This window comes from Lontra canadensis, unplaced genomic scaffold (assembly GCF_010015895.1).
Source record: "Lontra canadensis isolate GAN:19392208 unplaced genomic scaffold, GSC_riverotter_1.0 scaffold12, whole genome shotgun sequence".
Classification (NCBI taxonomy): Eukaryota; Metazoa; Chordata; class Mammalia; order Carnivora; family Mustelidae; genus Lontra; species Lontra canadensis.
In genome coordinates this window covers 5,673,051-5,698,040 of record NW_022631006.1, presented here as the reverse complement: position 1 = coordinate 5,698,040, position 24,990 = coordinate 5,673,051, and the positions used below count along the sequence as shown (strand labels likewise).

The window sequence follows — 24,990 nt, the reverse complement described above, 5'->3', positions numbered from 1 at the left end:
TTCATCAAAATCAAAAGCTTCTGCACAGCAAAGGAAACAGTCAAGAAAACAAAGAGGCAACCCATGGAATGGGAGAAGATATTTGCAAATGACAGTACAGACAAAAGATTGATATCCAGGATCTATAAAGAACTCCTCAAACTCAACACACACAAAACAGATAATCATATCAAAAAATGGGCAGAAGATATGAACAGACACTTCTCCAATGAAGACATACAAATGGCTATCAGACACATGAAAAAATGTTCATCATCACTAGCCATCAGGGAGATTAAAATTAAAACCACATTGAGATATCACCTTACACCAGTTAGAATGGCCAAAATTAGCAAGACAGGAAACAACATGTGTTGGAGGGGATGTGGAGAAAGGGGAACCCTCTTACACTGTTGGTGGGAATGCAAGTTGGTGCAGCCTCTTTGGAGAACAGTGTGGAGACTCCTCAAGAAATTAAAAATAGAACTTCCCTATGACCCTGCAATTGCACTACTGGGTATTTACCCCAAAGAAACAGATGTAGTGAAAAGAAGGGCCATCTGTACCCCAATGTTTATAGCAGCAATGGCCACGGTTGCCAAACTGTGGAAAGAACCAAGATGCCCTTCAATGGACGAATGGATAAGGCTGGGTAATTTAAAAAAATAGTATTTTAAATTTTGTTTTCTGCATTTTCCTTTTTGTCCTTTTTGATCAAGAAAACTTTTAATCAAGGGAAAAAGAACTTTTTTAACTAAGGAATTTAGTATGCCTTAAATACCCAGATTTTGTTTTTTCAGCTCCAGCTCAGAAGTTAGGGGATCTCATTGCTCTTCCCTTGTAAAAGTGCCCAAGGCCTTTAAGAGATGGCGTTTCTTCAGGGTTTGCTCACAATATGTGAAGGGGCATGGCTTTGAGGGTTACATGACCGCAGAGTATTTACCCCATGTCACAGAAGGGGGTGGTGGTGTGTGTATTTGGTGCAGTGGGGCATCAGTCCAGGGCTGGAACTTAGGCTTAGCTTTCAGGCAGTGCCCACACTAATGGCAAAACCTTGGAGGTATGGCTGCTGGAAGCATCTTGTGAGGCAAGCTCAACACAAGGAAATCCTTGTTTAGCAAGAAATCACATCTTCTATGTGAGGCCTCCAAGCCAGCAACTTCTGAATGTTGAAGAGTCTAGAAAGTCTTGGGCTTTGTGGATGCAGCAGGAACCATGGTGACCTGAAGAGAAGAGGTGATTCTCCATTTTTCCAGATGATGTGAGCCTCTCTGGTTCTACTTTGAGTCTGCAAAGGTGGGAGCTTGCAGTCATGACAGAGATTGTCTCTGGCTTGTAGAACTGGGTGTGTATTTAGAGTCACCCATTGCGTTTGGGCAATTGAATATTGTGGTTATTCATACCATTAGAATCTGTGCAATGACATTCTGATCTGCTACTTCTTAAAATATGTTCTATTTATTTATTTATTTATTTATTTAAAAAAATTTAACATATAATGTATTATCTGCCCCAGAGGTGCAGTTGTGAATCATCAGGCTCACACATATCACAGCACTCACCATAGCACATACCTTCCCCATTGTCCATAACCCAGCCACCCTATCCCTACCCCCAACCCACCAGCAACCTTCAGTTTGTTTCATGTGATTAAGAGTCTCTCATGGTTTGTCTCCCTCCTGGTCCCATTTTGTTTCATTTTTTTCCCTCCCTACCTCCCATGACCCCCTACCCTGCCTCTCAAATTCGTTATATCAGAGAGATCATATGATAATTGTCTTTCTCTGATTGTCTTATTTTGCTTAGCATGATACCCTTTAGTTCCATCCATGTCATTGCAAACAGCAAGATTTCGGTTTTTTGATGGCTGCATAGTATTATATATATATATATATGGAGAGAGAGAGAGACATATATATGTCTATATATCTATATCTATATCTATATGTATATCTATATATATGTCTATATATCACATCTTCTTTATCCATTCATCTGTTGATGGACATCTAGGTTCTTTCCATAGATTGGGTATTGTAGACATTGCTGCTATAAACATTGGGGTACATGTGCCCCTTTGGATCATTACATTTGTATCTTTAGGGTAAATACCCAGGAGTGTGATTTCTGGGTCATAGGGTAACTCTGTTTTCAACTTTTTGAGGAATCTCCATTCTGTTTTCCAGAGTGGCTGCACCTGCTTGCATTCCTACCAACAGTGTAGGAGGGTTCCTCTTTCTCCACATCCTTGCCAATATCTGTCATTTCTTGACTTGTTAATTTTAGCCATTCTGACTGGTGTGAGGTGGTATCTCACTGTGGTCTTGATTTGTATTTCCCTGATGCCGAGTGATGTTGAGCACTTTTTCTTGTGTCTGTTGGCCTTTGGATGTCTTTCTTGCAGAAATAGCTATTCATGTCTTCTTCCCATTTCTTGATAGGATTGTTTTTTGTTTGGGTGTTGAGTTTGATAAGTTCTTTATAGATTTTGGGTACTAGCCTTTCATCTGGTATGTCCTTTGCAAATATCTTCTCCCATTCTTGTGGGTGTCTTTTGGTTTTGTTTACTATTTCCTTTGCTGTGCAGAAGCTTTTGATCTTGATGAAATCCCAATAGTTCATTTTGCCCTTGATTTCCTTGCTTTTGGCAATATTTGTAGGAAGAAGTTGCTGCAGCTGAGGTTGAAGAGGTTGCTGCCTGTGTTCCCCTCAAGGATTTTGATGGATTCCTGTCTCACAGTGAGGTCTTTCATCCACTTCGAGTCTATTTTTATGTGTGGTGTAAGGAAATGGTCCAGTTTCATTCTTCTGCATGAGGCTGTCCAATTTTCCCAACACCATTTATTGAAGAGACTTTTACCCACTGGACATTCTTTCCTTCTTTGTCGAAGATTAGTTGACCATAGAATTGGGGGTCCATTTCTGGACTTTGTATTTTGTTCCATTTATCTACGTGTCTGTTTTTGTGCCAGTACTGCACTGTTTTGATGATTACAGCTTTGTAATAGAGCTTGAAGTCTGGAATTTTGGTGCCTCCAACTTTGTTTTTCTTTTTCAACATTCCTCTGGCTATTCAGGGTCTTTCCTGGTTCCATATAAATTTTAGGATTATTTGTTCATTTCTTTGGAAAAAATGGATGGTATTTTGATAGGGATTGTGTTAAGTGGATAGATTGCTTTAGGTAGCATAGACATTTTCACAGTGTTTGTTCTTCCAATCCATGAGCATGGAAGGTTTTTTTCCATTTCTTTGTGTCTTCCTCAATTTCTTTCATGACTACTTTGTAGTTTTCTGAGTACAGATTCTTTGCCTCTTTGGTTAGGTTTATTCCTAGGTATCTTATGGTTTTGGCTGCAATTGTAAATGGGATCAACTCCTTAATTTCTCTTTCTTCTGTCTTGCTGTTGGTGTATGTAAATGCAACTGACTTCTGTGCATTGATTTTATATCCTGACCCTTTACTGAATTCCTGTATGAGTTCTAGGAGTTTTGGGGTGGAGTCTTTTGGGTTTTCCACATAAAGTATCACATCATCTGCAAAGAGTCAGATTTGACTTCTTTGCTGATTCAGATGCATTTAATTTCTTTTTGTAGTCTGATTGCTGAAGCTAGGATTTATAGTACTATGTTGAATAGCGTGGTGACAGTGGACAGCCCTGGTGTGTTCCTGACCTTAGGGGAAAAGCTGTCAGTTTTTCCCCTTTGAGGATGATATTCGCTGTGGGCTTTTCATAGATGGCTTTGATGATATTGAGATATGTTTCCTCAATGCCTACGCTGTGAAGAGTTTTGATCAAGAAAGATGCTGTGCTTTGTCAAATGCTTTTTCAGCATTCAGTATCATATGGTTCTTGTTCTTTCCTTTATTAATGTATTGTATCACATTGATTGATTTGCCAATGTTGAACCAAACTTGCAGCCTGGGAATAAATCATGCTTGGTCGTGGTGAATAATCCTTTTAATTACTGTTGGATCCTATTGGCTAATATTTGGTGAGAATTTTTGCATCCGTGTTCATCAAGAATATTGGTCTGTAATTCTCCTTTTGATGGGGTCTTTGGCTGGTTTGGGGATCAAGGTAATGCTGGCCTCATAAAATGAGTTTGGAAGTTTTCCTTCCATTTCTATTTTTTGGAACAGTTTCAGGAGAATAGGTATTAATTCCTCTTAAATATTGGTAGAATTCCCCTGGGAAGCTGTCTAGCCCAGGGCTCTTGTTTGTTGGGAGATTTTGATGACTGCTTCAATCTCCTTACTGTTTATGGGTCTGTTCAGGTTTTCTGTTTCTTCCTGGTTCAGTTGTGGTAGTTTATATGTCTCTAGGAATGCATCCATTTCTTCCAGATTGTCAAATTTTCTGGTGTATAGTTGCTCATAATATGTTCTTATAATTGTTTGTATTTCTTTGGTGTTGATTGTGATTGCTTTTTCATTCATGATTTTGTTAGTTTGGGTCCTTTCTCTTAAGTCTGGCCAGGGATTTCTCAATCTTATTAATTTTTTCAATGAACCAGCTCCCAGTTTCGTTGATTTGTTCTGCTGTTCTTTTGGTTTCTATATCATTGATTTCTGCTCTGATCTTTATTATTTCTCTTCTCCTTCTGGGTTTAGGTTTTCTTTGCATTTTTTTCTCCAGCTCCTTTAGGCATAGGGTTGGGTTATGTACTTGTGACCTTTCTTGTTTCTTGAGAAAGGCTTGCATTGCTATATACTTTCCTCTCAGGACTACCTTTATTGTATCCCAAAGATTTTGAACAGTTGTGTTTTCATTATCATTAGTTTCCATGAATTTTTTAAATTCTTCTTTAATTTCCTGGTTGACCCACTCATTCTTTAGTAGGATGCTCTTTAGCCTCCATGTATTTGAGTTCTTTCCAACTTTCTACTTGTGGTTGAGTTCTAGTTTTAAAGCACTGTGGTCTGAAAATATGCAGGGAATGATCCCAGTCTTTTGGGACCAGTTGAGACCTGATTTGTGACCCAGGATGTGATCTATTCTGGAGAATGTTCCACGTGCACTAGAGAAGAATGTGTATTCTGTTGTTTGGGGATGGAGTGTTCTAAATATATCTGTGATGTCCAGCTGGTCCAGTATGTCATTTAAAACCTTTATTTCTTTTTTGATCTTTTGGTTAGATGATCTGTCCATTTCATTGAGTGGGATGTTAAAGTTCCCTACTATTATTGTATTATTTTTGATGTGTTTCTTTGATTTTTTTATTAATTGGTTTATATAATTGGCTGCTCCTGTGTTAGGGGCATAGATATTTAAAATTGTTAGATCTTGTTGGATAGACCCTTTAATTCTGACACAGTGTCCTTCCTCATCTCTTATGGTCTTTGGCTTAAAATCTAATTTATCTGGTATAAGGATTGCCACCATAGCTTTCTTTTGATGTCCATTAACAGGATAAATTGTTTTTCATCCCCTCACTTTAAATCTGGAGGTGTTTTGGGGTATAAAATCAGTTTCTTGTAGACAGCATATCATTGGGTCTTTTTTTTTTTTTTAATCCATTCTGATACCCCATGTCTTTTGATTGGGGGACTTAACCCATTTACATTCAGGGTAGCTATTGAAAGATATGAATTTAGTGCCATCAGATTGCCTATAAGGTGACTATTATTGTATATTGTCTCTGTTCCTTTCTGGTCTGTTCCTTTTAGGCTCTCTCTTTTCTTAGAGGACCTTTTTAAATGTTTCCTGTAGGGCTGGTTAAGTGTTTGCAATTCTTTTACTTTTTGTTTTTCTTGGAAGCTTTTTATCTCTTCTTCTATTTTCTTTTTTTTTTTTTTTTTAAGATTTTATTTATTTATTTGATAGACAGAGATCACAAGTAGGCAGAGAGGCCGGCAGAGAGAGAGAGAGGAGGAAGCAGGCTCCCCACTGAGCAGAGAGCCCAATGCGGGGCTCGATCCCGGGACCCTGGGATCATGACCTGAGCCAAAGTCAGAGGCTTTAACCCACTGAACCACCCAGGCCCCTCTCTCCTTCTATTTTCAATGACAGTGTAGTTGGATATAGTATTCTTGGCTGCATATTTTTCTTGTTTAGTGATCTGAGTATATCATACCAGTCCTTTCTAGCCTGCAAGGTCTCTGTGGATATGTCTGCTGCCAGTCTAATATTTCTACTGTTGTATGTTACAGACCTCTTGTCCTGAGCTGCTTTCAGGGTTTTCTCTTTGTCACTGAGACTTGTATGTTTTACTATTAGATGATGGGGTGTGGACCTATTTTTATTGATTTTGAGAATGGGTTCTCTGTGCTTCCTCGATTTTGATGCTTGTTCCCCTTGCCAAGTTAGGGAAATTCTTGGCTATAATTTGCTCCAATATACCTTCTGCCCCCTCTCTTTCTTCTTCTTCTTCCAGGATCCCAGTTAATCTATATTGTTTTGTCTTATGCTATCACTTATCTCTAGAATTCTCCCCCTGTGGTCCAGTAGTTGTTTGTTTCTCCTTTGCTCAGCTTCTTTATTCTCCATCATTTGATATTCTATATCACTAATTTTCTCTTCTGCCTCATTTATGCTAGCAGTAAGAGCCTCCATTTTTTATTGCATCTCATTAATAGCTTTTGTTTATTTCAACTTGATTAGATTTTAGTTCTTTTATTTCCCCAGAAAGGGATTTTTATTTCTCCAGAAAGTGATTCTCTAGTATCTTCCATGCTTTTTTCAAGCCCAGCTAGCATCTTGATAATCATCATTCTGAACTCTAGTTCTGACATATAACTAATGTACATATTGATTAGGTCCCTAGCTATCGTTACTGCTTCTTGTTCTTTTTTTTGTGTGTGTGGTGAATTTTTCTGCCTTGTCATTTTATCCAGATAGGAATAGATGAATGAGAGAGCAAAAAACTTAAAGGGTAGCAGTGACCCCAGAAAAATATACACTAACTAAATCAGAAAAGACCTGAAACCAAAGGGACAAGAAAGGGGGGAAAGAGAAAAATATATATGTATATTAGAGTGGTGTATAGAACAGAGACACACACTCAATTTTATGTATATTTTGGTGTGTTAGAAGAAAATTTTAAAGAAAGAAAAACTTATATGTACAAAAATAAAGGTAAACATGATGAAGGGATTGAATATGACTGTAAAGATGAAACTTAAATAAGATTCTAAAAAGGGAATTGATAAGTTGTTTGAAAAAAGAAAAGAAAAACAAAAAGGACTATGACAGTGAAAATTTAAAAATATTTTTATAAAGTATTGATAAGATAAAATAGTTTAAAGATGTTATAATAAGGGAGTGCCTGGGTGGCTCAGTGGGTTAAAGGCTCTGCCTTCAGCTCGGGTCATGACCCAGGGTCCTGGGATTGAGCCCCGAATTGGGCTCTCTTCTCGGCAGGGTGCCTGCTTCCTCCTCTCTCTCTGACTGCCTCTCTGCCTACTGGTGATCTCAGTCTGTCAAATAAATAAAAAATCTTTAAAAAAAATCTTATAATAGGAAAGAGGAAAATAAAAAAAATAAGAAAAAAATTAAAAAGATTTAATTTTGCAAGACTAAAGGATCATGGGGGAAAAGCCATGAATTTTATGCATTGCTTTCCCCTAGCTGTGGAGTTTCACAGTTCTCATTGATCGGTGAAGTTGGTCTTGACTTGATGTTGTTGCTGATCATCATCAACAGGGGAGAGGTCTGTTGCAGTGACTTTTAAATGTATTTGCCTGAGGCAGAATTGCACCACCCTCGCCAGGGGTCAGGCTAAGCAGTCTGCTTGGTTTTGTGCTCGGGAGCTTTTGTTCCCTGAACTCTTTCCGTAGAGCTCTGGAGAATGGGGATGAAAATGGAAGCCTCCCAGTCTCCAGCCCAGAGGAGACAAGAGCTTGGGGCCCCACTCCTCAGAGAAAAGAGGTCAATCACTCCCAGTCTCCCTGGTCTCCAGCTGTGCTCCGAGCTCACCTGACCTGTGACCAATTGTTTCTATTTCTGGTGCACAGCCCCATTTGGAGTCTCCAAACCTAGCAGATTCCTGCCTCACTCCTGTGATGCTCCTCCCTGGAGTGGAAGATGAGTCTCCCAGGTTCTTCCACTCATGGGGTCCTTGTTTGAAGAGCAGTGGCCTGGCTGTGACTTGGATCATGGTGTAAGGTAACCCTGAGCTGAGAGCTCACTCCTTAGCTCTGTCTTTGCAGCCGGCTTCCCCACTCTGATACCTGGGAGCTCTGCTACTCAGACACCCCTGGTCTTTTTGTGACCCTGCAGGTCCTGAGAACACACTGTCTCCACGAGGGCTCCACATCCTGCTTAGCCTCTGGAGTGACGTCCCTCAGTGGAGCAGACTTCTAAAAGTTCCAATTTTGTGCTCCACTGCTCTCTCACTTCCCTGGAGCTGGCCCCTTCCCTGCAGTCTATCTTTCTGTCGCTTTGGATTCACTTCTCTGTGCATCCCACTTTCCGGAAAGTGGTCAATTTTTTGTTCCTAGAATTGCTGCTCTTCCTCTCTTCTCTTTCCTCTTTGGTTTGTAGCTGTTCAAAATGTTTTGGTAACTATCTAGATGAGCTCCTGGGACATGATGACATTTAGGCCTCCTACTGTCCTCCATCTTGCTCCTTTCTCTATTTTATTTATTTATATTAAAAAAAGTTTTATGTATTTATTTGTGTGTGAGAGAGAGAGTCACACTTGTGAGTGAACGGGGGTGGGGGAATAGGGGCAGAGGGAGAAGGAGAACTAGACTCCCCACTGGCTTGATCCCAGGATCTGGAGATCAAGACTTAAGCAGAAGGCAGGTGCTTAACAGACTGAACCACCTAGGTGCCCCTTATACCTGTTACTTTTGAAGCAAATGAAAATAAGGCTGCCCTCTCCCTTAGGTGAAGAGCATGCCCCAGGAAACCGAGTTTAGTAACTTCACATCTAGGAACTAAATGACTAAAGTCCCATACACCACTATTTCCAAATCCCATACATTGCTGTTCTAGAGTCATATGCGATAACATTCATGCAGCCTGTAACTAGTAATAAAAATAACTATAAATACTTGATTCCTGTGCATTTCCCACAGAGATGTAGGTCACATGGACTTGTGTGGAGGAGGGAGAAGGGTTTAGTTGGTTTAGGTGAAATTTAACAGTGTCAGGTTCACCTGGACTCAGGTGATAGAGCCTGCATTCTGTCCACTCAATACCTGGCACTTAGCAGGTGCTTAGTTAGCATTTGCTGGTTGGTTGATGGAAAAAAATTGTCCTTTTCAGTCCTACTGAACAGAGGAGCCCTTTTTCAGTCAAAGGCTGATTTAGCCCAAGGTGACCAACAGGGAGTCTCAGCCTAGAGGTTGGCAGTGACAAGAGGGACAGGTTGAGAGGGACTCAAGCTACTGAGTGACCCAGCAGCTAGTGGACCCTGACACATGGAAGGGGTTGAGCTGGCCTGGCCAGGTGATAGATGGGGCCAAGAGTTCTGTAGAGCCACCCGATGAGCCCTGTTCTCCATGGATGCTGTCTGGTGCTCTCAGGCCTTGTGACTGTAATACCCCTCTCTGTTGGATCATGAACTGGGCTGGCATCTCAGAGGTGAGATGCTCAAACTTGGATCTTGTAGGTGGAAAGGATAGGAGGCAGGTCCAGGTCAGAAGAGTGTTGTCTGGAAGACACAGGTGTTGGTGGGCACTGAACACTTTCAGTGGTAAGCAGGGATGCAGGAGACTCAAGGCCAAGTTGGTCCCTGAGCTCAGAAGAGGTCAGCAAAAGGAACTCAACTCAGTTGAGGTGAGATTCCAGAGCTACTCAAGAGACTCAGCCCCAATCCATGCCAGCTTCCTTGGACGGATGTCCAGCTTGAGAAGGTCCCTGTCACTTCCCAGTGGGGTAGGGCTACATCCTTGAGCTGTTGCCCTAGACTGGGCCAGCTTGGTGTTCAAGGCCCACAGTGTTTCCTTCCTCCTTGCCAGAGAACACAGGGGGAGGATGTAAGAAGTTCACCCTGAGCCCCAGGCACAGAGAGGTTCATGGTTTCTCCTGGTGGTACTCAGCTTTGGCCCTGGCAGAAGGGCAGGGTCTGAGAGACAGGTGTAGGTAAGCAGGAGCTGGAAAGAACTTTGCATGGGGTTGGGGGAAAGGGGTGGAGGACGAAGAAGAGGAAGCAGAAAATAGCAGAATTGTGTCATTGGCCTTGTAAGAACAGATTTGATGCCAGGGAATGAAGGCCAATGAATAAACAAGAAACCAGCCCTTCACATTCAGTTAAGAGACATTTATTTGATGGCTGACATTCAGGTAAGACACATTTATTCGATTACTGTTGCCTTCCCTGCCACCCTTTCCAGTGTGATTCTGGATCAGCTCTAGAGCAAATAGTCTGGCTCCTGCAAGTAGAGGCTTTTCATGGTTTTCTTTATCCAAGGCAGGAAAGGTGAGATTTTGGTGTAGACCCGGGGAGGTGTCCCATCATTTTGTCCATAGGACACAATGCCCTGGGCCACATTGTTACACACGAGAGGGCCTCCAGAGTCCCCCTGTGGACAGAGATAGGGAAGGAGTGAATCAGTTCTCCTGCTGCCCCCATCCTCCCCAGCCCCTCTGAGAAGACTGTCTTGTGTGACCACCATGGGAGATGGGAGGACAGGACAGGGCCGGACCTTGTCAGTGCTTCACTTCACCCCAGGTGGCAGCTCCCTGTCCTTCCCTGGGTCCCAGGTCCTGTGCTGAAGGACTGCAGGCTCCACTCCCCTGTTTAGGTACCCAGAAGTGGGTGGGCAGGGCTGACACTCAGCATAGAGGCCAAGCCCAGTAACCCAGGTGGGGACCAGCTCTGAGGTGCCACCTGGTTTTCACTCCTGCATGCCCAGGGAGCAGAGATTTCTAGCATCGGTGGCCCGGCATGGGGCAGAGTGCGACAAATTCATCCTGTAGGAGCACCTCATTTGAATACATCCTACACCCTCAGCAGGCTCGCAGAGGGTCTGGGTGCCCCCATCTCTGGCTGTTCCCCCTCCTTTCCTCACGAGAAAGATCACTGCTTGGGTCTCCAGATCCCAGGTCTTCCCCAAACACCCCTGTCCCCAGACCCATGCTAAGCAGACACCCAATCTCACCTGAAAGGAAGACTTCTTTTCCTCTGGGTTCCCCACGCACAGCTCAATGGTGCGGTTGTAATGCTTGGGATAGCGGGATTTGCACTTGCCATCATCCTGCACTTCCAGCCTCACCTCCTGCAGAGTGTCTGGGTACCTGCCTATCGTGGCCATCTTCCCCCAGCCGGCCACAGTACACACCTGTCTTGGCCTTACCCGGTTCTTGTCCCTGGGCAGGTGGAGGGGCTTCACAGCTGCAGTCTGCTTGGCCTCTCTCTCCAACTATTGGGAAGAGGCAAGAGAGTCTAGCTCAGCCAGTGGCCTCGGGGCCTGGACACCCTGATGAGGCTGCACTGTCTTCTCTCTGCCCTGAGCTTGAGCTAGGGACACTGGCCAGGAAGCCAGGGTGGAAGGAGGGAGAGGACAGGTCCCAGTGGGAGGAAGAACCAGTGTGGACCCAGGAAAACAAGGGCAGCAAGGAGGTTTCCTTACCATCAGTAACATGATGTCGTTGGAGTAGTTCTTGGGATCATAGTCTGGGTGAGGGATGGATGTTTTCACGGAGATGACCTGCTGGGTCGTCTCTGGTTTCATGATGTTGTGGGCCCCCAGGGTGACCTGGATGGAGCTACACAGAGGGCAGAGTGGGGTGTGGGGGTGTGGAATCATAGGATACAGCCCAGGGGCTGTGAAGGGCAGGTGGCGGTTGGGGTGGGCAGGGCTGGAATTGATGGGGAAACTGAGGCAACAGGAGATTCCCAGGTTTGAGCTGTCTGTGCCTTCTGCTTCTCAGTGGCTGAGGTAGGTTTCTGGAGCCATAGGTGACTGGGGTCAGTTACCCAGAGAAACATGTGAATGAGATGAGATTGCATTCTGATGCCAAAGCAGGTCCCAAGCTCTTCTCTTACTCCAGCAATGCACCTGGCTCCGGCCTCCCCTCTCCCCACCACCTACCTGACCTCCCTCACCCTCTTTCAGGAGTCTCCCGGCTCATGCGTTCCTCAGAGCACCCGGGGCAGAAGGCAGGGCTCTGTGCCAGGGTTTTCAGGGCGGTGTAGGCTCATGGTCACTCCTTACCTCCCATAGCAGTGAGCGGCCGTCAGCACGAACTTCTTGTGTACCAGGAACCCACCACACTTTTTCCCCGTATTCTGATTCCCGATACTAAGATATGCCATATAAGGCCGGGAGTGGGGCTTGGCCTCATGTCCCCCGATGATCTCTCCTAAGGGAAAATTCTGTTCTGTTCCTGTGTACCCACTGAATGCACCGGACAGGCACAGCCCGAATTTGGGAGGGCATGGGAGGGGCCTCCACTCCCTCCCCTGGGTGTTGGAAAAAGACAGCGTCTCAGTCTGTGAATCTTTCTTCTACACATGACCAGAGGGGAACATACCTGTCGTAGGGACAGAGACATCCTAGGGGATCCTGAGCAGTCCCTCTCTTGACTTTGCTTTGTTTCTAGCGAGTTTCTAAGGCCCCTATCATCCTGTGAAGTCTTCTCCAGTGTTTAGGGCCTAAGTTTAGTTATATAGGTATTGTCTCACAAGGCCTGTTTCCATGGGTCATGTAGTAAATACCTAGGTAAGTATTGTTTGGCTGTGTGAGGGCAAGCCTCCCCAGGGAGCCTCCAGATGAAGGCTGATGGAGCCAGTGCTGCTAGGATTCGGGAAAGCAGAGTTTAGGTCTGCCAAGGTCCTATTTGAAAGAGGGGAGCCGCTAACAGCCTGGGAAGAAAAGCAGAGTTGGAGAGAGGGATGAGGAGCCTTGGGATAGAGCCAAGGTAACAGCAGTCTTCTGGGGACCATGGTCCATCCCCCAGTGGGGTCTGCTGAGCCTGGGCTTCTCTCCCAAGCAGATGCTGAGGGAAGCACCTGGCTCACCCCACAGGGAAGCCTGGTCTGCTCTGTCCTCTGCAGGGGGATTTATGATGTTCTCTTTTCCAGTTTCTCACCCTCTGCTATGTACTTCTAGGAAAGCTCCATTTCCAGATGTCAAAGGCAGAGCCTGGGGAGGGGACAGTACCCACTGGCTCTTCTAGAGACCAGCCTTCTGCTCTGCCATTTCTGCTGGTGTCTTACCCAGCACCCTACTTGAGAGTGGGAGGCAAGATGACAACAGGGTGCAGAATGTTCCTGGTGGATAGGTGGATCAGGGGTGTGCAGAAGGGTCAGGAGGGCTGTGCCCACTGTGGGATGGGGTCGGGCCTTGGAGGGTGGGGTGGTCACTTACCTGCTTGGGCCCCGGAAGGCAGGTGAAAGGCCAGCAGGAGCAGGAGCAGGAGTGGCTGCATCTTTCCCAGGAGGCTGCCCAGGTCGGGGCTACTGGCGCTTCCTCTGTGCTTTTAGCTCCCAGGAAAGGAAGGGGGTGCAGATGGGCTCACTGACATTGAACTCTTCTCTGGTTTGTGGTGATTTATCCTAGAAGGCTTTCTATGAAAGCTTCCCTGCCCCCACCCCTCTGTCTGATGACGTTCTTGGGGTGGTTGTGTGAGAATTTTGCTGTGACCACATCAGAACGCACACAAGTTGACTCAGAGCAGACCACTTGTTCCAGCCCAGCACAGGACAGCGAATGTACAAGGTGGGGACTGGAGGATGTGGTATCAGCCTGGAGGGTTTCTAGAGCCCAGAAACCTGAGTCCCCAGTGACAGGGCCACCACTGCCTCAGCTCCGTGCTGAGTCCATCAGGATGATTTCTTTAGCAGCTGTGTATTTAGGCTCCTTATCTGAATGATCCAACGTACCAGAGATGTGTCTCCGCCCTTCAGAGAGCATGTCCGGTGGAGGAGACAGAAATAGCAACAACCAGGGTCCAGCATGATCAGGGCCATGGTAGAGGGAGGCACAAGACAGTAAGAGAGCGTGACCACTATTTATTAAATCCATAAGGCAACCCCTTCATCACCCTGGCTTCTTTTCTAGGGATTTTAACCTCTGTTTTTAAATTACAAATGCTCAGAGTCATAGAGTCCACGTCTTTTGTCAATGCTTTTAACAAATGCCTTGTATTTGACACTTAGCTTATGTTAATGAACCATCTTGACCCTAGACATCGAATCCACTGGTTGACTGAAGCCTAGGTCATTCCTCCTTTGGGTAGACTGGGCTCAGTCCTGAACTATGACTGGGGAAGGGTTGGTTTCCAAAAGAAGTTCGAATTACTAGATTGTCAATACCATGTGAAGTGGGAAAGTACACCGGGCAAGCAAAGACCAAGAGTTGTCCTTTTAGCATTCTCTGGCCTCTGCCCAGAGAGCCACACTTCTGAGATAGCAGGTTTGTCACATAATAGACTCAACTTTTACTAAGCAAACTGCTGTTGATCTCACTACCATTGGATGTGAGGGGCCATTGTTTCTAAACAGCTAAGCTCAGTTCTGTTTAAAGAACAACTAAGTATCTTTAAGTAGGTAGAGTCTGGTGATACAAGTTTCCATCTCTACATTTTCTGTCCTTTACAGTTTTTCTATGAGGAATGTTATCTATCAGAATATATAATTCTGGTGTAAATATCCTCCTTCTCAAATCAAATATATTTATCAAACCTCTAATTTTTTGAAACTAGCTTGCCCAGTTGTGGACATTTAAAAAATAAGGTATCTTTCTGATTATAGTGGTAATATATGTCCATTGAGAAAATTTGGAAAGTAGGAAGGAAAAATGTCATTTATTTGCCTATCTCCTACAAACTGTTACCTAAGCAATGTATTTATTTTTAAAAAGATGTATTTATTTATGAGACAGAGAGAGAGAGAGAGAGAGAAAGGGAGAGAGAGCAACCAAGCAGGGGGAGGAGCAGATGAGGAGGGAGAAAGAATCCCAAGCAGTCTCCAAGCTGAGCATGGAGCCCATGGTGGGTCTTGATCCTAAGACCCCAAGGTTACAACTTGAGCTGAAACTAAGAGTCCAGTGCTCAACCAACTGAGCCACCCATGAGTCCCAGCAATGCACTTTAAACGTTTTTTGTTTGTTTGTTTTTTTTTAATTTGACAGAGAGAGATCACAAGTAGGTAGAGAGGCAGGCAGAGAGAAGTGGGGAGGCAGGCTCCCTGCTGAGCAGGGAGCCCGATGTGGGGCTTGATCCCAGGACCCTGAGACCATGACCTGAGCTGAAGGCAGAGACTTAATCCACTGAGCCACCCAGGCACCTCTAGCAATGCATTTTAAATACCTGGAATCATACTGTACATACAACATAGTTTCGTTTTATCCTCACTTTATCCCGTAACTGAAGTATTTTTGTCATGCCATTAATGACTGTTAGTTTCTCTTTCCTAGTTATTTAAAAAATTAGCAAGCAATTATTTTCTAAAATTGTTGGGACATTCGAAAAACAATTTAAGCAAAGAGAAAATTAAAATTACCTGATTTCTCTTTTTTAAAAGATTTATTTCATTTTTATTTTAGAAAGAGAGCAGAGGGGAGGGGCAGAGGGAGAGGGAAAGAGACTCCATGCTGTGTGCGAGCTGTATGGAGCTTGATCTCACAACCCTCAGGTCACTACCTGAGCCAAAACCAAGAATCCAATGCTTAACTGACTGTGCCACCCAAGTGCCCCTACAATTATCTGATTTCTGGGGCACCTGGGTGGCTCAATTAGTTAAGGTGGCTTAATGTCAGCTAAGGTCTTGATCTCAAGGTTGTGAGTTTAAGCCCCACATTGGGCTCCAATCTGGGTGTGGAACCTACTAAAAAAAAATGATTTATCATCATTCATTGATAGTCATCTTTAATGACTTGAAGTGTGATCTAAAATATTTTTCTCTCACATATAACTGCATTTATTAAAATTAAAAGAGGATTATGTTAAACATAAGAGGATTATGTTAAACATAACATAAACCCACAGAACAATTGAGGCGAATTTCACATAACTCAAAATTCATTAAAGTGTACAGCCCAGTGGCATTTTGTACATTCCAAATGTTGTGGGACTACCCCCTCTTTCTAGTTACAAATCTTTTTCATTACACCAGGACATCCATCCATTCCATCCACAACTTAATGGGTACTTAATAACTTCCACTTCTCCATTCCCCAACCCTGCCCGGTCCACTGGCAACCAGTAATCTTATTTCTATCTCCATGGATTTGCATTCTGAATATTTTATATAAAAGGATCATGAGATATGTGACCTGTTGTGTCTGGCTTCTATACAAGGGTTCCTATTTCTGCACATCCTTGTTTTTTTTTTTTTAAGATTTTATTTATTTATTTGACAGACAGAGATCACAAGTAGGCAGAGAAGCAGGCAGAGAGAGAGAGAGGAGGAAGCAGGCTCCCTGCTCAGCAGAGAGCCCGATGTGGGGCTCGATCCCAGGACCCTGAGATCATGACCTGAGCTGAAGGCAGAGGCTTTAACCCACTGAGCTACCCAGGCGCCCCTGCACATCTTTGTTAATACTTGTTATTTTTCATTTTTTTATTATAGCCATTCTAGTGTGTGGAGAGGTATCTTATGGTTTTGATTTATATTTCTTTAATGACTAATTATATTTAACATCTTTTTAAAATTTTTTTAAAGATTTTATTTATTTGACGGACAGAGATCACAAGTAGGCAGAGAGGCAGGCAGAGAGAGAGGAAGGGAAGCAGGCTCCTGGCTGAGCAAAGAGCCCAATGTGAGGCTCGATCCCAGGACCTTGGGATCATGACCTGAGCAGAAGACAGAGGCTTTAACCCACTGAGCCACCCAGGTGCCCCTATGTTTAACATCTTTACCTATGTTTGCTGGTCATTTGTATCTCTTCCTTGGAGGAATGTCAATTCAAGTCCTTTGCCCATTTCTTGATTGAGTTGTTTGTCTTTTTTTTTTTTTTTTAAAGATTTTATGCTTCCTACTGAGAAGGGAGCCCAATGTGGGACTTGATTCCAGGACTCTGGGATCATGACCTGAGCTGAAGGCAGATGCTTAACCAACAGAGCCACCCATGTGCCCTAGTTGTTTGTCTTTTTGTTGTTGAGTTATAAGAGTTCTTTGTCTATCCCAGATACTATACTTCTACCAGATACATAATTTACAAATACTTTCTCCCATTCTGTAGATTGTATTTTCACTTTCTTGATACTATTCTTTAGTGTATGAATTTTAAAATTTTTATGAAATCCAATTTATCTATTTTATCTTTTGTTGTTGGTGTTTTTGGTGTCAAATGTAAGAATCCAGTGTCAGATCAGAGGTCATGAAGATTTGCCATCTGTTTTCTTCTAAGAGTTTTATGGTTTAGCTCTTATATTTAGGCTGTTGATCCATTTTGTATATATATGGAATGAGGTAGGGGTTTAACTACATGCTTTTTATGTCATTATCTGGTTGTCCCAGCAACATTCATTGAAAATATCATTCTTTCTCCACCGAGTGGTCTTGGCACCCTTGTCAAAAATCAATTGGCCATGGATGTCTGGGTTTATTTCCGGGCTCTCAGTTCTATTCCATTCATCTATATGTCTGTCCTTAAGCTGGAATCACACTAGTTTTGATTGCTGTAGCTTCCTAATATGTCCTGAAACCAAGAAGTCTGATCCTCCCACTTAGTTTTTCTTTTTTAATGTTGTTTTAGCTATATGGGACCCCTTGCAATTCCATGTGAATTCTAGAATTGGCTCTTCCATTTCAGCAGAAAAGGTCTCTGGGATTTGGACAAAGATTGCTTTGACTCTGTAGATGACTCTGGGGAGTATTGCTATCTTAACAATATAGGCCTTCCAATCCAGGAACATGGGATGTCTTTCCATTAAGTAGTTCTTCTTTAACTACTTTCAATGGCACTTTGTAGTTTTCAGTGTATAATTTATTCACCTCCTTGGTTAAATTCAGTGTAGTCCTAGGTATTTTATTTTTTTGGATTCTATTGTAAGTGGAACTGTTTTTAGAATTTCCTTATTGATTGTTCATTGCTGGTGTATAGAAACAATTTTTTCTTCTTTCTCAAGTTTTCTTAGGCTATGTCTCAATGAACTTGTTGGCACTGAAGTTTAAAATACAATACCACTGGGGCACCTGAGTGGCTCAGTTGATTAAGTGTCTAACTTTTGATTTTGGCTCAGGTCAGGATCTCAGGGTCCTGAGATTGAGCCCCATGCCAGGCTCTGTGTTCAGTTGGGAATCTTCTTGAGACTCCCTCTCCCTCTTCCTCTGCCTCTGTGCCCCGACTCTCTCTCTTTCTCTTAAATAAATCAATCTTAAAAAATACATATATTGCCACTTATGACTGCTCAAGAAAAGAGAAATACTGTGATATAAATCTCTCAAAACCTGTATGGACTTACTTTCTGTTTAAGATGAACATAACTGAATTGTTTTGGCATTCTTGAAATATCAATATTATCGTGATGGAGAACATTTTAGTGGTTGCTCTTTGTCAGGGATGTGAGGGTGAAGAGGGAGGTGGGTGTAGCTATAAAAATACAACTGGAGGAATCCTTGTGATGATAGATCTGTTCTGTGCTTTGCCTGCATTAGTGTTACATATCAGTAACCCAGTTAAGATATTGTACCATAGTTGTGCAAGATGTTACCCTTGGCTTAACCAGATCAAGTGTCTATGAAATATTGCTGTATTATTTTTTCCATGTGAATTACATGTGAATCCACAATTACCTCAAAGTAAAAAGATTGTTTTTTACAAAATTTGAAAATACAAAAAAGGGACAACTGATCTTATACCCTGCAATTTGTTGAATTCATTTTATTAACTTCTATTCAGCTCAACACCCACCCCATGTTGTTATTGTCACAAATTACACCTCTATACATGTGTGCTCATTAACATAGCTGGGATCTGATTCCAAAGTCTGTGATCTTATCCAGAGCTCTATAAATGTCATCATATATGTATATATATGGACATAAGCATTTATGTATGCTTACATTTCCCTGGTGGTCTAGTGCTTAGGATATATTTATATGTGCCTGTGTATATAGTTGTGTATATATATGTGTATGTATGTGTGTATATATATATATATATATATATATATATATATATATATACTGTATGTTTTTGTTTCATTTTCTTCTTTCTGGTCATGATTTTGGTACATATTTGTTTCAGGAGGAAGGATCTTCAGCATTCAAACAGAAACTGTTTGAAGTCAGCTATTTTCCCCTCATTATGAAAGTGGTCAAGATCATTAAGATATTCTGCTACAGAGATCTTTGTGGGCAAGCAGATATGAAGACATGACTCTGAGGGTGATGGGAACCCAGAGGAGATATTTCCTCTATGTGAAAATGAGTATGGTATTAGTGGTATGTGTTATTTGGTTGAAAAATAGTCACCCACGGTTGTGACTAAAGTTAACCCCAAAGCAGCATCTCCAATTGGCATCAAGACCTGGGAAGGGATGGCTGCTGGGCATGCCTGGCTAGACTGACCCAGCACATGGTCATAAAAGAGTCTCATACCACATGTGTGGTCTCCAAGCTAAGAGCTAAATGACTTTGAAGGGTCATTGTGAGCTTGGAAACTCAGTGAGTTGCAGTGACCATGATGGTCTGAGGTTTGGAAGCTGTTCTCCATTTTTCTGGCCCCATGTGTGCCTCTCTAATCTGATTTAAGGAAGTTAAGGGAAGTGTGGTATCTCTTCCATGGCAGAGTTTATATTGAACTTTGTACCCCATAGGGTACCTTATATGTAAACCATGAAGAAATGGCTGCCTTGGTTATATTTTTTCCTTCCTACATCTCTCCTTCATCTGGAAATAGGTCTCCATTGACACCAGAATTGTAAACTTCACTTCCAGGGTCAAATGTGATAACACACACAAAACTGCAAGTTGTAAGATAAATGAATACCTTGAACAAGATGATTTTTCATTTGGGTGGATTTCCCACACAGATTCAGACCAATCTGACCAATCTGAACAAGGAAGGAGACTTGGGGAAATTCTGGTGAATGTCCTATGACCTTAAGTTTCATGAGGGCCTGGACAGAGCCTGCCATGCTCACTTCTGAGCCTCTAATGTCTGGCACATAACAGGTATTCAGTATCTGTTATTTGCTGATTGATAGCAAAAGTAGTGCTGTCCATTTCTACTGAGGAGACTCTCTCATTTGTTCAATAGGTGGGCAGCCAGAGTCTTAGACCAGAAGCCAGGTTACCATGGGTGACCAATAGACATCTGAAAGGGTCCAAAGCTGGGAGTGAATGGCCTATGAGTGAACTCTGACCCCTTGGAGGATGGGACTGCATGTGAGGGACTCAGCCACACAAGAGGTGTGGAAAAGAGACAAGCAGGTCATAATTTGGCAAGGCTTTGCAAGGAGGTGGTAAGGAGTTGAAAAGAGAAAGATGTAGGAGATGAGAGAGATGTAAGCAGAGGCTGGGCTATAGCTCCTACTCAGTGATCGTTGAATAAATAAAGGACAAATCAATCACTGCATTTGAGAAATGGATGTTTATGAAGGCCTCCATACAGGGAGGTCTGGACTCTTCCCTAGGGACAACGGTCAGTCATAGAGAGGCCTTTGTTGAGTCCCAGCTTTCAGTTGAGACTCTTTTTTTCAGCGGGGACCCAGCTGATCTTTTCTTCCATTGCAGGAAGCTCAGGATCTTGAAGACCTGGAGGTGGTCCATTTTTCATCCAAAGGAGACAATGTCCTGGGCTGCGTTGTTATATGGAAGGGGCCTCTGGAACCTCTTGTGGACAGAGAGAGGAAGGATTGAGCTGGCTTTCTCCTAGTCCTGCCCTCCCAGCTACCCTGTGGTGGGTTGTCTCTGTTAGGGGGCTGTGTGGGGGATCAGGACCAGCCCTGGGGCCCAGCCCTGGCCTTGTATGTTCTCCTAGCTTGATCCGGGCCTAACCTCTGCCCACAGAGCTTTTTCTGCGGCAAAAACTCCAGAACAGTTGCCTAGGCTTTCGTGGGTTGTGCTCTCCCACAGCCCGAAATTGGCTCTCCTGGCTTGGGGTTGCAAAGCCCTGGAGAAATGGCACACCAGTGTAGCCACACTAGTTACAATCCTACTAAGGTGTCTGTCTCTATTTACTCCTCTCAGAGGAGCTGGCTTTTCCTGATGCATCTAGCTCAGGGCATGTGGTTTTTAAATGCACACTTCCAGATAAGGTGCTGTATTATTTTCCTATGGCACTGCAACAAATGATCACCAATTTTATGGCTTAAAACAACAGAAACATATTCTCTCACAGTTATGGAGGCCACGACCCCAGAAACATCAATTTTGTGGGGCTGATGTCAAGGTGTCAGCAGGGGTGTGTCCCCTCTGGAGGGCCCAGGGGAATCTATTTCTTCCTTCTTCCAGTTTCAAGAGTATATTCCTTTGTTCATGACCCTTTTCTTCATCTTCAAAATGTGTAGAAATATAATTAAAAGAGCTACAAATAAGTCAAGTTAGGAAAAAAATACCACATGACATTCACCCCCAAGTTATAACCACCAATGATTTGGTGTATATTTTAATAGTTTTTTTCCTATGCAAATAGGTATACTTAGCAAAATGAAAAAGGGATAATGCTACACATAAGATTTCCCTCCAGTTTTATTGAGGTATAATTGACATACTGCACTATATAAGTTTAAGGTGAATAGCATAATGACTTGACTTACATATATTGTGAAATGATTACCAAAAATAAGTTTAGCTAATGTACATTATCCTTCTAATGCGATCTGTCTTGGTCTCTGTAGTACAGAGAGGTGCTTTGTGTTCTAGGATTTTCTCACTTGTATCTTGGCCATGAATAGTTATTGATTGTTCTTCTTGTGAGGGGAAGCCAAGTCAGGAACAACCTCTGTCGCCATCTTGGTGACATCATTCTCCTACACATAAGATTTTGTAATCTGTTTTTGTTACTTAGTCATATGTAACTATCAGGAAATATTAATCATCATTTTATTTTATTTTGTCATTTGTATGTGACATACGAACTTACAACAATTTACTTAATGTTTCTCCTTTTGTTCTGTGGCAAGATATCTCTCATTTTCTTTTTCTCTTATTTGCTAGTATATACAACACAGTAATGAACAACCTTTATGTACATGTCCCATTTTCCAAAGATGGATTTGCTTGTTCAAAGTTTAGTCATGTTTTTAAACTTTTTTTAAAAAAAGATGTTATTTATTTATTTGACAGAGATCACAAGTAGGCAGAGAGGCAGGCAGGGGTGGGGGGGAAGCAGACTCCCTGCTGAATAGAGAGCCTGATATGGGTCTCGATCCCAGGATCCTGGGATCATGACCCAAGCCGAAGGCAGAGGCTTTAACCCACTGAGCCACCCAGGCGCCCCTTTTTAACTTTTTGTACACGTTAGCAATTGCTATCTAAAAAGATTGTGCCAGTTTATTTTACTTAAAAAAAGATTTTATTTATTTATTTGAGAGAGAGAGAGAGAGAGTGGGAGTGCACAAGCAGAGGGGAAGGGGCAAAGGGAGAAGGAGAAGCAGGTTCCCCACTGAGCAGGGAGCCTGATGCAGGGCTCAATCCCAAAACCCTGAAATCATGACCTGAGCCAAAGGCAGATGCTTAACACACTGAATCATCCAGGTCCCCCAGATTGTGGTGATTTATATACTCAATATCAAGAAATCTCTATGGCAGTTCTCTAAACTTATGCCTATACTGCATATTATCATCAGTCTTCTAAATCCCTGCCAGTCAAAAAGACTAGAGTGTTATCTTGACATTTTAATGCTTTTCTTTTTGAGAGTGAGAGCATGCAAATAGCCACTCAATATTTTTAGCCTGGTTTTCTATAGGGTTCTTAAAAATCCCATTTATGTTTATATCATACTCCATTATGTGGATATACCCATAGTTAATGCTTCCCCACTTAGTTTTTTAGGCCATTTGTAATTTCTGGCAATAGTAAATAAAACTGAGATGAACATCTTTATGCCAAAAGTTTATTGTTTACTGCAGCCTGTGTGAGTGTGTGTGTGTGTGTGTGTGTGTATTTTGCGTTCTGTGTTTTAGGATATATTTCCAGTGGTAGAATGATTATGTCATAGAACATAAACATTCTAAAAAATGATACAAAAATGCTGAACAGTTTCTCTTTGTTGCTGGGAAACCTACTAAGAAAGATGACATCCAGGATCCTGGCTCGTCAAGCACTCACTGGTTCTTTTTTTTTTTTTTTAACTTTATTTTTTAAAGATTTTATTTATTTTATTTATTTGACAGAGAGAGAGAGAGATCACAAGTAGACAGAGAGGCAGGCAGAGAGAGAGGAGGAAGCAGGCTCCCTACCGAGCAGAGAGCCAGATGCGGGGCTCTACCCCAGGACCCCGGGATCATGACCTGAACCAAAGGCAGAGGTTTAACCCACTGAGCCACCCAGGTGCCCCAAGCACTCCCTGCTTCTTGTCTTGCCACGGTCGTTACCAGTGCAGTATAGTTTCATCATTGTGTCTCTCATCTCTAGGGTCTTAACCTTTACACAACTAAATAAGACCAGGGTACCCATTAAGCGCTTTCTATATGTTATTAGAGTACAATACAGAAAAACCCCAAACTAATCTAGTTACTAAAAACTCTTAAAGGAAAATGAACATTGTTTATGTAAAATGATAATTACAATTTCTAATAATGCTGAAAAAATAGGGTAGAATGGGGGTGCCTGGGTGACTCAGTCAGTTAGGCGTCTGCCTTGGGCTCAGGTCATGATCTCAGGATCCTGGGATTGAGTCCTGCATCAGGCTCTCTGTTCAGTGGGGAGCCTGCTTCTCCCTCTCCTGCTGCTGCTCCCCCTGCTTGTGCACACACACACTCTCTCTGTCAAGTAAATAAATAAAATCCTTAAAAACAAACAAAAAAAAGAAATAGGGTAGAATAAAAATGCAAAAATGTTGGGAGAAGGTAAATGAGATTAAAGGTCCTGAATTTGTTTTGTTTTCAGGGAGGAGGGTTGACCTGATTAAGCTTGTCTTTGATAAATTAAGGAACCATGCTGTACTGTTGTGTAACCACTAAAATGATATAAACAATGTCTTTCAAATCAGTAGAAGGGAAAAAGGAAGGGTAAAAAGTAATCCATCCTAGAAAAGGTAAGAAAGACGAGGGAAAAAAAATCATAGAATAATTGGGGACAAATAAAAAGCATAAGTAAGAGTATATTTAAAAGCAATATATCAGTAACTATATTAAATGTAAACATATGGAATGCTTCAGTGAAGTCAAAAGAACATTGGATCAACTATGAAAATGAAACATAAATAGTATTCTATGCAACAGACAGGTTTTAAAAGTTGAAAGGAAAAGAAAGGAAATAGATACAACATTTACAGTTAACCATAGGAAACCATTATAGGTGTATTTGTACCCGAAAAAACTGACTTTAAGTCAAAAGCATCTGTAAAAGTAAACAGGGCCATTTTATGAACAAGTTCATCAATAAAAAGGTTAAATTCATCAGAAAGATAAAATGATTTAAAATTTTAATACACCTCATTCTATGACTAGAAAATATGTAAAACAAAAATTGAAAGAACTCCAAGGAGAAAAAAAAATCTCAAGAATTGGTACCGTAAGTAGATCCCCCCCACTAAAAAAAAAACAACAAAAACCCAGTAAGGATGATTTAAACAAAACAATGACCAAATTGTTCATGACAGACACATTTATAGCACTGCACCCATTCAGTGCAGAATATATATATATATATATATTTTTTTTAAATTTATTTATTTATTTTTATTTTATTTTTTATAAACATATAATATGTTTTTATCCCCAGGGGTACAGGTCTGTGAATTGCCAGTATATATATATATATTTTTTTTTTAAAGGTATTTTTAATTTATTTAACAGACAGAAATCACAGGCAGGCAGAGGCAGGCAGAGAGAGGAGGAAGCCGACTCCCCGCCGAGCAGAGAGCCCGATGCGGGGCTCGATCCCAGGACCCCAGGATCATGACCTGAGTCGAAGTCAGAGGCCCCAACCCACTGAGCCACCCAGGCACCCCCAATATATATATATATATATATATATATATATATATATATATATATAT

At 42.2% G+C, this 24,990-nt stretch overlaps 1 protein-coding gene across 1 annotated transcript; it reads right to left on the bottom strand.

Moving 5' to 3' along the window:
* Positions 1-10,168: 10,168 nt before the first annotated feature.
* LOC116866989 (granzyme B-like) lies at positions 10,169-13,433 on the bottom strand. The gene is made up of 5 exons (XM_032856225.1): positions 13,242-13,433; positions 12,087-12,234; positions 11,502-11,637; positions 11,031-11,291; positions 10,169-10,451 (listed from the first exon to the last, which is right to left on the bottom strand). The coding sequence occupies exons 1-5, from the start codon at positions 13,300-13,302 to the stop codon at positions 10,281-10,283; spliced, it is 777 nt and encodes a 258-aa protein (XP_032712116.1). The 5' UTR covers positions 13,303-13,433; the 3' UTR covers positions 10,169-10,280.
* Between the last annotated feature and the right edge of the window lie 11,557 nt (positions 13,434-24,990).